At 38.5% G+C, this 13,911-nt stretch overlaps 1 protein-coding gene across 2 annotated transcripts in view; it reads left to right on the top strand.

The window, feature by feature from the left end:
• LOC121650217 (CD209 antigen-like protein C) overlaps positions 1-13,911 on the top strand; it is a 36,200-nt gene that overhangs the window by 1,598 nt on the left and 20,691 nt on the right. Inside the window, exons 2-7 of one of the 2 annotated variants that reach the window (XM_042001604.1) lie at positions 601-709; positions 800-901; positions 2,277-2,453; positions 2,769-2,911; positions 8,116-8,219; positions 8,713-8,762. In XM_042001604.1, the coding sequence (XP_041857538.1) occupies positions 640-709; positions 800-901; positions 2,277-2,453; positions 2,769-2,911; positions 8,116-8,219; positions 8,713-8,762 (646 nt within the window). In that variant the 5' untranslated portion in view covers positions 601-639. Of the gene's footprint in view, positions 1-600; positions 710-799; positions 902-2,276; positions 2,454-2,768; positions 2,912-8,115; positions 8,220-8,712; positions 9,288-13,911 lie in introns of those variants that run through there. The other variant, XM_042001602.1, reaches the window with a different exon arrangement.

The raw sequence follows: 13,911 nt of genomic DNA on the forward strand, positions 1-13,911 counted from the left end.
ATAACTTTGTTAAAATTATTTTTATTAAATTATATTAATATTTTTAAAAAGTGAATAAATGTTTGTTTTTTTTTGTTTTTTTTGCCAATTTCTTGCGACAATAAAAGCTTCCAGACTGTAATTCATGGGAATCATTAAGTCATTTAAGGTTATGCTTGTCAGTGTTGTCATTAAACATTTGTTTTCACACTTTATGCAAGTTTTCTGTCTGCAGTAATATACAGAGCAACAGGTGCAGATGTATGTAAGACATGCATTAAGCTAACATATGCTGAATATTTTTCTTTGAAAAATGTGATGTCATTCACTTAAATGTAAAAACACTGTATTCTGGTTGCAGGCTTCTAAAATTATAAGATACAAGACCAGTTAAGATTGTTTTAATAGAAGAAAAAAATGTCCATTCAGAAAGTTTTCTGTTAAAAAGCATCTTTACAGTGGAAATACTTCAAGATATGTGTCTTAAACCAAAAATGAATACTAAAACTAACTGAGGCATGTGAACTGCAGATTGTGACAGAGATCGTCACCTCTGAATGACTAAAAGGGCCATAAATATAAACCAAAACCACAGCAGTTTTACTTAACCTGTAACTGCAGACCCGGCAGTCTGGTCAAAAGCCAGCATTCGTTCAAGCAATGGAAGAAATATATGAAAATGTTGCCTTTGACAACTGTGCCTGCCCAGCTCCTGCAACAGATCCCAGAGGTAAGAATGAGCTGATAAAGATGTATTTTCTTGTCTGTCATTATTAATGTTATAGAATTGATTAGATTCATATCTATTTTCTCTGCTTAGGCTCCAGCAGCTCTAAAAGGAGGGTTTATTTGGCTGTTATTCTCTGTCTGGGAGTCCTGAGTGTTTGCCTGCTGGCTGGACTCATCGTCCTTGGTGTCCATCGTAAGTATTTTTCTCAATAATTAACTGCAAAGTTTCTCCAGCCTGAATATGGACAGAATGAGGGTTCTTTAATAGCTCAGAGCATTTTGATTAGAAAGATGTGAACCATTTTAATAGACCAAGACCACAGCAGCAATATTTCTTTCTTCACGGCATGATGAAAATTGATCATAACTACATTGTAATTATCAGGGGAGTTGTTAGAGGGAGGGCAGTTTTTAGTGTTAATGAAAAGATGGACACGGGATGAACCAGAGGACTTTGACAGGACTGGACAGTCAACTCGTTTAAAGGAAGGAGTGATACCATCCATTTTTAATTTTCCTGACCATCGTTGCAAAGTTTGTGTCATGACAAGTTCTCACTTAATCATAATATTTCACTAACACAACGGAGTCCCCACTAAATTCCACCGCTGCAGGGATATTAGTAGATTAGGTTTTCAAGAAGTACTTACTCTTACAAATTTCTCTGGTCTTGAATTCTATGTTAATTTTATTTTCTTTGATGTGTTAAAAAACGTCTGTTTTATATTAAAGTGTTGTGTTCTTTGGTACCTTTTATCAAGTTCATTACTTTAAACATGTTGGGCATGTCACATCAGAGATAAATTTGGGCTTTGTATTTTATATGAAAATGGCAAGAGGAACAGATGTAAGTAACTTTAATCGAGGTATTTCATTTGGGGGATATTTTGGTAAAAATGTTTAATTTAAGCAGTCCATTTTTTTTGTGTGTTTGTGTGTGTGTTCTGTTTCTCCTTTTTTTTTTTTTTAAATGCATTGCTTTATTTAAATTTTATATTTTTTCATAATAAAAACACAAATATAATTCCATATATGATCTTTGTCTGACAAGTGGACCTAACTAGCTTTTTGAATACATCTCAGATATAAACAAGCAACACAAAGAGCAGCATTTTAGTTAGTAGCACGTTTTTAAAACCATTTACTCAGTCGCCAATATGAATAAAAACAAGAATGATGAGAGGATACCGTACAGGGACAAGCTTATCGAGGTAGCCCGGGATCGGTATTTGGCCAAATTGTCAACAATCAATAACATAGATCCTTAAGTCCACACAGCTAAGGAATGGAGCTCCAGTGCTACATGCTACATGCTACACATGCCTTTTACATGGTACTTTTACAAATGGCATGATACAATGATATCAGTTTCAGCTTGAAAAAGAATACGTAATAAAAAAAATTTAGTAAACATTCATGGTCATACATGCGTCATTCTAGTTGAACATATTTCATTAGTGTCAAACAGAATTAGAAAACATTCTGACCTTTGACTAAAATACAGAAACATTTTGATCAGAACTACGTTACTATTTTCATCAAGAAGTATGTGTTTTGACTAATTTCAGATCATATCTCGGGTGAGATGGCTGCAGATCTCTTCGCCATCAAAAATGATCTGAGTGAGCATCTTCAGGCCAGTAAGGACAATCTGTCCTCCCTGACAGAAGAGAGAAACCAGCTAAAAGCCAACCTCAGTAAACTAACTGAAGAACTGAACAAGCTTAAACATTTGTCCACACAAAGTGAGTCCTTTCATGTTGCTGAGAAATGGAAATGAGCCCCGTGTGTGGAAATTGAAATTCATTGACGAAGATCTAGTTTCAAAGTCTGCCCCTTGCTGCATGTCATCCCCCTTTCTCTACCTACATTTCCTGTTCTTTTGAATAAAAGACCCAGAAACCAAAAAGACAAAACTTTTCTGTACATTAAACTTCTGTGGCTGAGTGGAGGAGGGGATCTACCTTACTAATGCAACTGGCCTTTTAAACATGTTTCTTCTTAAACAGCAACAACAGTAAATAATATTACCAAAAAATGTATATATCTATATATTTCAGAGAAAACATGTCCTGCAGGATGGAAGATGTTCAGCTGTTCTTGTTACCTCTTTTCTACAACATCTGGTTCCTGGGATCAAGGCAGAGAAGGCTGCAGAGGCAGAGGAGCAGATCTGGTGGTGATAGACAACGATGAAGAACAGGTGAAATGTTCTTTTACACTTTAACTATTTATGTGTTGCAAATAAAAAAGGAAAAAATGTAAAGTTTTTATCTCATGAATTATAATTACATGTTTCAATAAAACTCCTAGTTTGTGTTAATAGTGAATATTTAAAAATTCCATTAAACATAAAACTGCCTCAACTCCATCTCGAGATTTTAAAAACAAAAAATCTGTGAATTTCTATCTCCAGTTTGTCAACAAATGTATAATAATAATCACTGAACTGTTTATAAAACAATGTTCTACAAATAAATATTTGAAGGTGGTTTCATATTTTCCCGTCCATCCGTCCATCTGGGTTATGGTCACTTAAGCAGAGACCCAGACTTCCCTCTCCCTTGCCACTTCTTTAGGCTCTTCCGGGGGAATTCTTATGCATTCCCCGGCAGTCCTCTAGCGTGTCCTCTGTCTTCCCCGGGATCTCCTCCTGGTCAGGCATACATGGAAATCCTCCCCAGGATGTGTCCTAACCAGATGCCTGAGCCACCTTATCTGCTCCATGCAGAGTAGCAGTGCTTCTACTTGAAGCCCTTCCTGGATAAATAAGCTTCTCACCTTTTTCTAAGGGAGAGCCCAGCCACCCTGCAGAAGAAAACTCCTTTAGGACACCTGTTGATCTTCTGCTCCTATCTTCCCACACTTGTGAACAAGATCAAATCAAATTTAAAGAGCTTTCCATGCACAAAGCAACACAAAATGCTTTACATAATAATAAAAAAATTAATCATATTAAAATATAAAATCATTCCCACACCAGAGTATATAGCAGGAAATTAAAACGCACCTCATACTTGTCTCTTTCACACACAGTCACACTCACACACTCCTGTACAAAGTGCATGTATCCCTTACTTTTAAATAAAATGTATAAAATGCTTTGCATGTGATTTCCTAAAATACATGTTAACAAATAATGACTAAGTAATACTTTATATACCACTCTTATGCATTTCTAAAGGGGATAAATGTTTACACTTTACAGTAAGGGTCCACAAAAGCATTCAGTGACGATAAAAGTAAGGCTTATGAGGCTGTTGAGCATTTATAAAGTATTAGCAAAGGGATAAATCTTTACACTTTACAATAAGGGTCCAAAAATCATTCAGTAATTAACTATGGTTAAGTAATGCTTATGAAGCTCTCATGTTTGTTAAGGCTTAGAAGTAAGGCTACTAATGTTAAGTAATACCTTACTTAAGGTCAGTTAAGGGCTGCCAGATGACTGTCACGATGCATAGCTGGCGCTGGGATTTCCCAGCTGTCCCTGAAGGCATTCTCCCTCCAGCACAGTTGTTTGCTGATGCGCTCCACCTGCGCTATGCACTTCAAATACCAGCCTGTGACAACTCTCCCCTGCCAGATCGTCTCGGTTTATCCCTGCACGCTTCCAGTCCTGATCTTCTGCCTGCCAACCTGTTCTCTGATCTGCGACCTGTTTTTGGACCTGGATATCCTGATTCTGCCTGCCCCCTGTCTGGTAACTCCTGCCAACCTGTTCCTGATCTGTTTTTTGACCTGGATAGCCTTAACGAGCTCTGAATCCAGAGGAACAAGTCCGTCACCTCTTCCTACCGCCCCACTAGTAATCCCGGGACCGGAACCCCCGGATGGCGCCCCCAGAATGGTACTCACATGAACCTGGAACCATCCTCATTCCCATCAGAGAAGGCAAAGGTCACTTACGTGGTCTCCTTACTCTCTGGTGAAGCCAGGCATTGGGGCACAGCAGAATGGGAGAGGGGCTCCCCTGCCATAATCACGTTTAAAAGGTTCTCAGAGGAGCTACGTCAGGTTTTTGATCCGGTTAGACCAGAACTGGAAGCCTCGAGGAATCTTCTTTCTCTCTCCCAGGCGAGCAGGTCAGGACCTTAATTCCCTCATGGATGTCGCGACACGAATCGACCAGCGACTTTGAGAGAGACGGTGAGAGGGAGGTAGAAGCATCGGGGTGAGTAGGTTCAGATCCCCTGATAAACTCCCAGGCTGTCACGGACAATGCCCCCACAGCTCCCAATGACCCTGAGCCCATGCAGCTCGGCCGGTCTAAACTGTCTCTGGCAGAACGAGATCGGAGAGTAGCAAATAGACTCTGTTTATATTGTGGTCAACCAGGGCTCATAATACGATCCTGTCCAGTAAAAGGGGAGGGCTCAGCAGGGGTCGTTGGGACCCTGCTGAGCCGGATTCTGTTAGATTCATCTGTCTCCCGTCCTATTTTTCACATCCAAATCACAACGGCTGAACAGAAACACACACTTGCAGTTTTTATTGATTCCGGGGTCGACGCAGAATTCATTGACCGACAGGTGGCCGAACAACTGGGTATTTTTTCCCCTCTCTCGGAACCCGTTTCAGTCCGAGCTTTGGATAATCACCTGTTACACAAAGTTGCCAAGAAGACTCAACCCGTGCCTGTCATTTTTGCTCACAATCACCATGAAACATCAGCTTCTATGTAATTGATTCACCTCAGATTCCTGTCATTTTCGGCATAACCTGACTCCAACAACACAACCCACACATCGACTGGCGGGAGAGCAAAATAATAAACTGGGGAGTTAACTGCCTGACTACCTGCTTGCGCTCTTTCCCTGCAACACCAGATCAAACACCAGAGCCGTCAGAGTCCAGCTACCCCCAGTCTCACACAGGTTCCTCCTCAATACCACGACCTTAAAGAGGTTTTTAATAAGGTCCGTGCTACCTTTTTGCCTCTGCATCGACCATACGACTGTGCAATAGATCTTCTCCCTGGTTCCATGCCACCCTGTGGTAGAATCTACTCCCTATCCGCTCCAGAAAAGGAAGCTATGGACAAATATATTTCTGAGTCTCTCTCGTCAGGCCTGATTCGCTCTTCCTCTTCTCCAGCAGGGGCAGGCTTCTTTTTTGTGGAGAAGGACGGCACGCTTCATCCCTGCATTGATTATCGTGGTCTGAACAATATAACCATAAAGAATCGTTACCCTCTGCCTCTCATGTCCACAGCATTAGAGCTGTTACAGAACGCCATTATCTTCACCTAACTGGACCTACGTAATGCATACCATCTGGTACGCATCCGGGAAGGAGATGAATGGAAAACTGCTTTCAACACTCCGACTGGGCATTATGAATACCTGGTAATGCCTTTTGGTCTAACAAACGCCCCCGCTGTCTTCCAAGCACTGGTTAACGATGTCTTGAGGGATTTGCTGAATAAGTTTGTTTTTGTTTATCTTGACGACATCCTCATCTTTTCCCAGAGTCTAGAGGAACATGTCTTTCACGTCCGTACTGTTTTGCAGCGCCTCCTCCAACACCAGCTCTACGTAAAAGCAGAAAAGTGTGAATTCCACAGCTCCTCAGTCTCCTTCCTGGGCCACATAATCCCTGCAGGGGGTTTCAGGATGGATCCCGCCAAGGTTTCTGCTGTCCGGGAGTGGCCCACGCCTCAGAACCATAAGCAGTTACAACAGTTCCTCGGTTTTGCCAATTTCTACTGAAAATTCATCAAGAACTACAATTCCATCTCTGCTCCTTTATACTGGTTAACCTCTACCAAGAGGCCTTACTCTTGGACAAGCAAGGCTGATGCAGCTTTCACCTCATTAAAACAGCGGTTCACCTCGGCTCCTGTTCTACGCATGCCGGACCCAGCAAGACAATTTATCGTGGAAGTTGATGCATCTGATTACGGGGTGGGTGCGGTGTTGTCCCAGCGATGTCCTGACGATTCCAAAATTCACCCTTGTGCTTTTTTCTCTAAAGGTTTGTGTCCACCAGAACGCAACTATGTCGGCAATCGTGAACTCCTGTTACCATGAACCAGAAATCCTGTAAAGCACAAACAGCGGCCTGAGTCTATGTCTGACATACTCAGGCTCAGACTCAGACATTGTTAAAATAGCCCAACCTAGATCCACTTGTTATTGGTAATTACAGGCCTATTTCAAACATTGCATTAATGGGTTAAATTTTAGAAAAAGTTGTACATGAGCACTTACATAGCCGTCTGCTACAAAACCATCTATTTGATGTGTATCAGTCTGGTTTTAGAGTGAACCACAGCACAGAAACAGCCCCTGTCTGAGTTGGTAATGACCTTAAAATCAACCCTGACAGCCACAACAGCTCAGTCTTAGCTCTTCTTGATCTCAGTTTTTGACACTGTGGACAACTGCATCCTGCTTCAGTGCCTTGAGCACTGTGTACTTTTTTTAAATCTAATGTTTTTAATCTTACTTGTATTGCTTATGTAATGCTGTGCTGTGTTGTTGAAGCACATTGAGTTTGCGCTTGTTGTATGAAATGGGCTATATAAATGAACTTGGCCTATGTTCAAGTCTTTGTTCAAGGAATGGTAAAAAAAAGTGAACCACGGTCAGCCCTTGAGCAAGGCCCTTAAACCCAAACTACTCTCTGGGTGCTGGAACATGGCAGCCCACTGCTCCAAGTGTCATTAGTGAAAGCAGAGGGCCAATTGTGGCTTATTTCCTTGAAACATGTGCTGCTAAATAAAAATTTCTTCTTCTTCTTCTTAAAATGGTAAAATTATAACCTTAAACATAAAAATAAAATAAAATAAAATTCATAATTTTCATTTACACTACTTACTATACTTTTCTTTAGAGTGCAAATTAACAAATAGTGAATTAATCAAATCAAATAATAAAGGAAATAGAATAATTTTAGACAGATCAAAAAGGTAATATAAAATATTTACATTGTTGATATGCATGAAAAGAATAATAAAAACTGGCCAACATTCATATATAAACAAGATGAATTCTAAGCTAAGCATTGCATATTTGTGACTACTTCATGTACTTTAACCATGACTGAGGTGGCCTAGTGGTTACAGAGGTGGACTGAGGTCTGCAGAACCCAGGTTGGAGCCCCCGGAGTGCCGTGGACGCTTGTACAAGCATGAATATAGTATACTTAAACAAGGTGAAGCTTGTGTTGTGTTTCTAAATAAGAATGGCCAAAAAGGAATACTTTCATGCAGTTTTTGATATATAAGAAAATAATTAGAAATCAATTTCAGTGCCTGAGTGATAGTAATGGCCCCATCATGGCCACACATGTTTTTAGGCTGCAGTACTAATTTTATCTGGTTATAAACCCTTAACTATATTTAGTTTTTTCCTTGTTGTTCACACTACATTACAAAACTTCTTTTTTGCTTTTACCAAACAGGAATTTCTCACTAAATTCGCCAAAGGAAAATGCTGGATTGGTTTAAGTGACAAAGAAACAGAAGGAACCTGGAAATGGGTGGATGGAACTAACCTGACTCTAACGTACGTGTTCATTTTGTTCAGTGCTACTTTTGTTGTCGTTGTTCTCATCTTATTCTCAGTTGTCTTTAGTCCATTGCTTAGACCATGTCAGCTTGGAAGGTGGGACATCAGAGTTTGTGTTAGTATTCAGCAACACATTATTAGCTGCTGATGCAGTCAAACCAAACAGTGACGAGTCAAAGATGAGCAGCAGCAACCAGGGCAGTAGTGGAGATGCAACTGAGGTTAATGTACATATTCACTAGATTTACTACGTCATTTAAGGCATGGGGCATGTTTTACAGTCGATTAAACTTTTAAGTATTTACTGAGGTTTTTGGGGTTTAATTACTAACTAGAGAGAGAATAAATATGCAGGTACCTGCAATACACAAAAGTCGTCTTGTCAAAACAGCTTTTTCTTTCTTGCTTATAAACTAAAATGTTTCTCTTTCCATTCTCATGTAAACTTGATAATTTTTTGTAATAATTAAGCTGTTTTCTGAACTTCCAGGAACTGGGACACAAATCAGCCTGATAATGGTGGTGGAGACCCTCAGTGGGGTGAGGAGGACTGTGTGGAACTTAGACCCAACAGGAACGCTTGGAATGATGTTAACTGTACAGCTTCTATGTGGTGGATCTGTGAAAAAAGACCAATATAATCTGCTTAAAGGGAATATTTGTAAATCTTTACAGCTATAGCTATCGTTTGTTTTGTTTCTACAGAAACTGTTACCAAAAAGATGCAACTTTAAAACACATTTATAAACATTTAGTAAGTGTTGCTTCAGAGCACGAAATATTCCTTCTTGTTCTCAAACAGAATATTTGTTTTTAGCAGCACAATGAATTCCTGCTTTATTGTTGTTGTTTTTCATGCTATATAATATCTTATGCATTTGAATAGAAAGATCTGATGGCATAAATCAACTTACATATATAAAAACTCACCACATCAGGGTTTTAAATTATATTTAATTATCATAAACAAACCAGCTCTTCAACTTGCACAGTTTGTAAAACTGCTTAAGTTCTTGTGGCCATTTGATTCATGCAGCAGTGTTGGATTAAGATTTATGAGCTTTATGTTTCACATTGATTGTATGAAGACTAGATCTTCAGCTTTCAGATGGACCTGTGAAACATAGCTGGGCAGATTAAGTGATTTAGTAAATAAATAGCGTTTGAAATGTGATGTGTTTATTTGTTCAACCTAAATTCAGGTTCACATTTCATCATGTGGTCAGTTATACAAACATTTATGCCATTTCTCTGAAAGTGGGAAAGTTTTCTAAATAGCAAGGAAAACCTTGGAATGACCCATCATCCGTATTTCCCCAAAGCAAGCAGAACTCACTAAGACATGTTTTTGCATTGTGTGGTTAAAATGACCAAGTTGTAGAGTTAAGACTAAATGAAGTCTTAATACTGATCTAATTTGTTGAAGATGTGCAAGAAATGATCTGATACAGATTGTTTTGTATCATGCTGTGTGGCCTGTATTTCTGTTGTCTATGAAACTGCTATAATAAATCATATTTCATTAAAAAAATATAAAACAATTTCAGAACAAAAAGTATTTCAGTTATCACCAAGAAAGCTTCGTGGTGATATCTGCATTATGTGTTAACAGTTTGAACCCTTTCACCAATGTTTTTATATAAACTTTTTTTTATTATTTATCTAAAACCTTTAATATTAATGTGAAAAGTGACTGTTAAAATGTATCTAAGGGTAACCCAGCCTTTTATAAGCAGGTTACTATAAATCTGAATTTAGTTCAATCAGTTCTCCATACTTTCATACCTCAGGTGTGTTGGAGCAGAGACACAAGGAAACCTGCAGGACTGTGGCCCTTCAGGACCAGAGCTGAACACTCATATAAATAATCAGAATACTTTTAACTATAATTACTTACTGCTCTTAATTCTAACAGTTCTTAACTTTTCCATATTGTCATTAATTTCTTTGTGTGTAAGTTGTTCTAATTAAACTCTCAATATAATCTAAATCAGGGTATTTCCTCTGTCATTTCTATAAATTCTTCTGTGGAAGCTGTCAAAGTCCTGACAGAATTTCTAATGTAATCCTTTGTCCTTTTTAAAATTTCACCACCTCCATCCATCATTCTCACTTTCTTTTTCAAACTACAGATGATTTTTACCTTTTAATACAGATATTTATGAAAGGGTTATTCCAGGAATCTTCTGGTCATACAGACCTCTGTCTCCTTTTTCACTTCCATATCTGAGTTGTCCAGACGTCAGGGTAGTAAAAGATAAAGAAATAAAACAAAGACGTAAGGGGTTTCCTCACTTCTTTATTTTGTGGTAAAATTGACTGCATCACCACCATCCTAAAAGATATTTCAGTTCCCAAAATGCATCTGAAGAAGAGCAGAAGCCAGCTGGAGCGCCTCTGAACACAGATGCACAGGTGAACACTTTGAGATTTTTATTTGATAACGTGTTAAAATGCTTTAAGGTTTTAACTCTTCAAACTCTCGCTGCAAACTCAGTATCCTTCCAAAGCTGACTGAACTAGCGTCTGAAACTTTCGGTGTAGTTCACAGCTTCTTGTATAATTACTCTATCGCTATATTACATTATGGAGAAAGTCTACTTTTTTAAAAAATTTAAAAACTGAATCAGAGGACAGATTTGTTCTCCTCAGATTTAAAACAGATAGAAATACCATCCAAACCACAAATATATTTTTAATGTGGCAGAAACATGTGCTTCAGACTGAACATGTTAAGTTTTGCATACTTATTATTCCCAAATGATTACTGCTGCCCCTGTCCTGGTGGGTGTCAGGATGGGGTGTTTACAGACACAAAGCAACAACAATCTCAGCTTGTTTACAGGTTGGCTGTCGTACTTTGTGGTACACCACATTAACTGTTTTATTAACTAAATAATATTTTCTTTAATCTGGTATAATGTCTGATAAGTAAAGTGATTGTAAGCAGATCAGAAAAGAAAGGTATCTACAATGAACTGAGTCAGAGGATCTTAAGACATCTGCATACACACATTTTAATGAGGCATGCAAAACTGACAGTTTTAGGCTGGGAGTAGGATTTCCCAGCCGCCTCTGAAGGCATCTTGATGAGGAGGAGTCTCTGCTGCTCGCTGTCAGATCGTCAGAGTTTACTCCTGAACGTTTCCAGCCCTTCTCATCTGTCTGTTAACCGGTTTTCTATCTTCCTGGAGTTTTTTGTACCTGCCTGCTTCAGCCTGGTAATGCTTGCTCTATTTTTTTTTTTTTTTTTTTTTTTTTGTTTTTGTTTTTTTGTTTGTTTGTTTGTTTGTGTGTGTGTGTGTGGATCTCTCGGATTTTGAACTTTGGATTGTTTAACGGATTGGATTTGGATTCTGGGCCAAGCTTATTTAAGTTTTGGATGAATAGAAGGAAATAATGGACCTCTTGGTGTGCTCTCCCTGAATCAGAATTACCCGGTGCTGTTAACTCTCTAGTTCTTCTTACAGTAATCTCCTGTTCAGCAGTTGCTCGCAGCTTCCCAGAGGAGATTCCAGATCAGGATCGCATCATTTCTGCTGGTACGTTATATACCCGAGACATCGTCCTATAGTTAGAGATGGTGAAACTGAGGCCTCATTAATCGAGTTATATTTGACCCAAATGCCTGAAAATGGCTTACTGTTCTGAATCATTTGACCAGGTCAAAGAGCTTCATCTGCTGGCTGTGGGTGTATGATGCATCACAAAGAAAACGTTGATGTGGCTTCCACACTGCACGTCATCCCTGTCTCATCTTAATAATTGTTCAATAAAGGATACTTTTTCTACCATGAGTGAATATTTTTTTTTTGTTCATGTAAATGATAAAAAGGGGTTATTAGGTAAGATTAGTTAAGGAAACAGAATTGTGGTGTCACTCAAAATACACCAATGTGTAATGATGACAGTAGTAGTCTACTTGCATTATAACGGGAACGTATGGAGGAAGGGATGCTTGTGCTACGAGGATACTGATTGTGTTAGTAATTTTATACAGTTGTATTAAAATTGTTCACTGTTCAACAGTTTATGTAGCACACTGCACATCTATGTACATAAGATTATTTACTGTTTTTATCTTCTACCTAGGTGTTTTCTAAAGATTTTTTAATTTATAATCTTATGGCATTCAATGTGGATGTAAAAGTAAGAATTTCATTGTTCAGGGAAACTTCCTTCTGTGCAAATGACAAACACTTTAAATCTTGTATTATGAGAAAAATGCTTTGGCAACTATAAGATGTGTCGTACATTTTTTTTTTTTTTTTTTAAGTATTTTCTCAATATTGTTCGGTTTCAGTCTGCTCCTCTTCTGGCACACTACCCTCCAGCTTTGGAGAGGTTGCACCTGAAAGAAACACAAGAATAAAATTGCAATTAACCAGGTTTAAACTCATTAAGATTCTCTGCTGATGGTGATCAGAAAGCAGCTCGGTTGTCTAGGTCCTGCATGTTGTGGTGTTTATCTGCAGCTGCAGACCGAGACAGTTCCTCTGATGTTCCAGGATGAAGTTTATGGTTAACTTTAATAACTGCATTTTGCAAGGCTATTTAAAAAAACAACTAAATAAAGAAAGGAAAAAAAATCTTACAGGCACCGCCCGCTCCGTTCTTACACTTTTATACTCAGAGGCCTCTCAGCAGTTACCCTGGCAACAGCATCTCACTCAGACTTTTGTTTCCCATAATCTATAAAAGCTAAATGTGATCCAATATAAGCTAATCCTTTTGTGATGTTTTCCCTAAATTTGTTGTCAAAATGTAATGTCGCACAATCGCTAGCAGAATCTCCTCCTCTCAAAAACCCTACAATTCCCTCAGTGTTTGGAATCCCTTTTAACCAGCTTTAACAGTCTGGAGACATCTTTCTGTCTTTTATTGTAAAATCTACTTTTCTACTCGTATTTTAATATTCATTTTCTGCTGTACTGCTACCTGCTGCTGTAACACCTGAATTTCCCATCTACAGGATGAATAGAGTATTTTCTTAGCTTTTATCGTAATGTTCCAGTCAACCAGTGTTTCCCAACTATAACAAGCTTATGTGATTTATTTTTAACAGGATTCATGGTCACTGTTTTCTGTTCTTCTCCTTTAAATGCCAGCTGACTTGTGCTTATGAACATTGATGCCAACAGTGTTTATAATTCTGCTGCAAACAGTGACTGTGCTGAGCAACAATTAAAATTTTCGCATGAAATGTTGTTATTAACTGCATTTTCTGCAAAATGTCCTTGTTCTTTAAAAGAAGGCCTACTGTTATATAAATGCAGCAAATTGGAGTTTACAGGAGTTTTTTTAATGGAATAATTGCAATGTATTTCCACAACATTATGACACTAAAAGAACTGTCATAGGATGTGTTGTAAAAAAATTTATCAAGAGTCGGAATAAGTAAAAGTATAACAAAAATTTATTTACTTGCAAATTACTTGCAAGTAATGAGAGTGGTCTTTCCAACTTGCATGAAGTTGGAAGAGACTACCGGACCAGGAAAAGACAAAAGGTTTTATACCTTTCTGTTGACAATTGGAGGTCATCCTGACCAGATAAGACCAGACAAAGTGGAGCCTCTTCTCCCTCAGACCCTGGAGTTAGATGTATAAATCTTAGGGCGGCAGTGGCTCAGGCGGTAGAGCAGGTTGTCCAATGAGCGGAAGGTCGGCGGTCATCTCCCGCAGTCATC

The sequence above is a fragment of the Melanotaenia boesemani genome, chromosome 12 (assembly GCF_017639745.1).
Source record: "Melanotaenia boesemani isolate fMelBoe1 chromosome 12, fMelBoe1.pri, whole genome shotgun sequence".
Classification (NCBI taxonomy): domain Eukaryota; kingdom Metazoa; phylum Chordata; class Actinopteri; order Atheriniformes; family Melanotaeniidae; genus Melanotaenia; species Melanotaenia boesemani.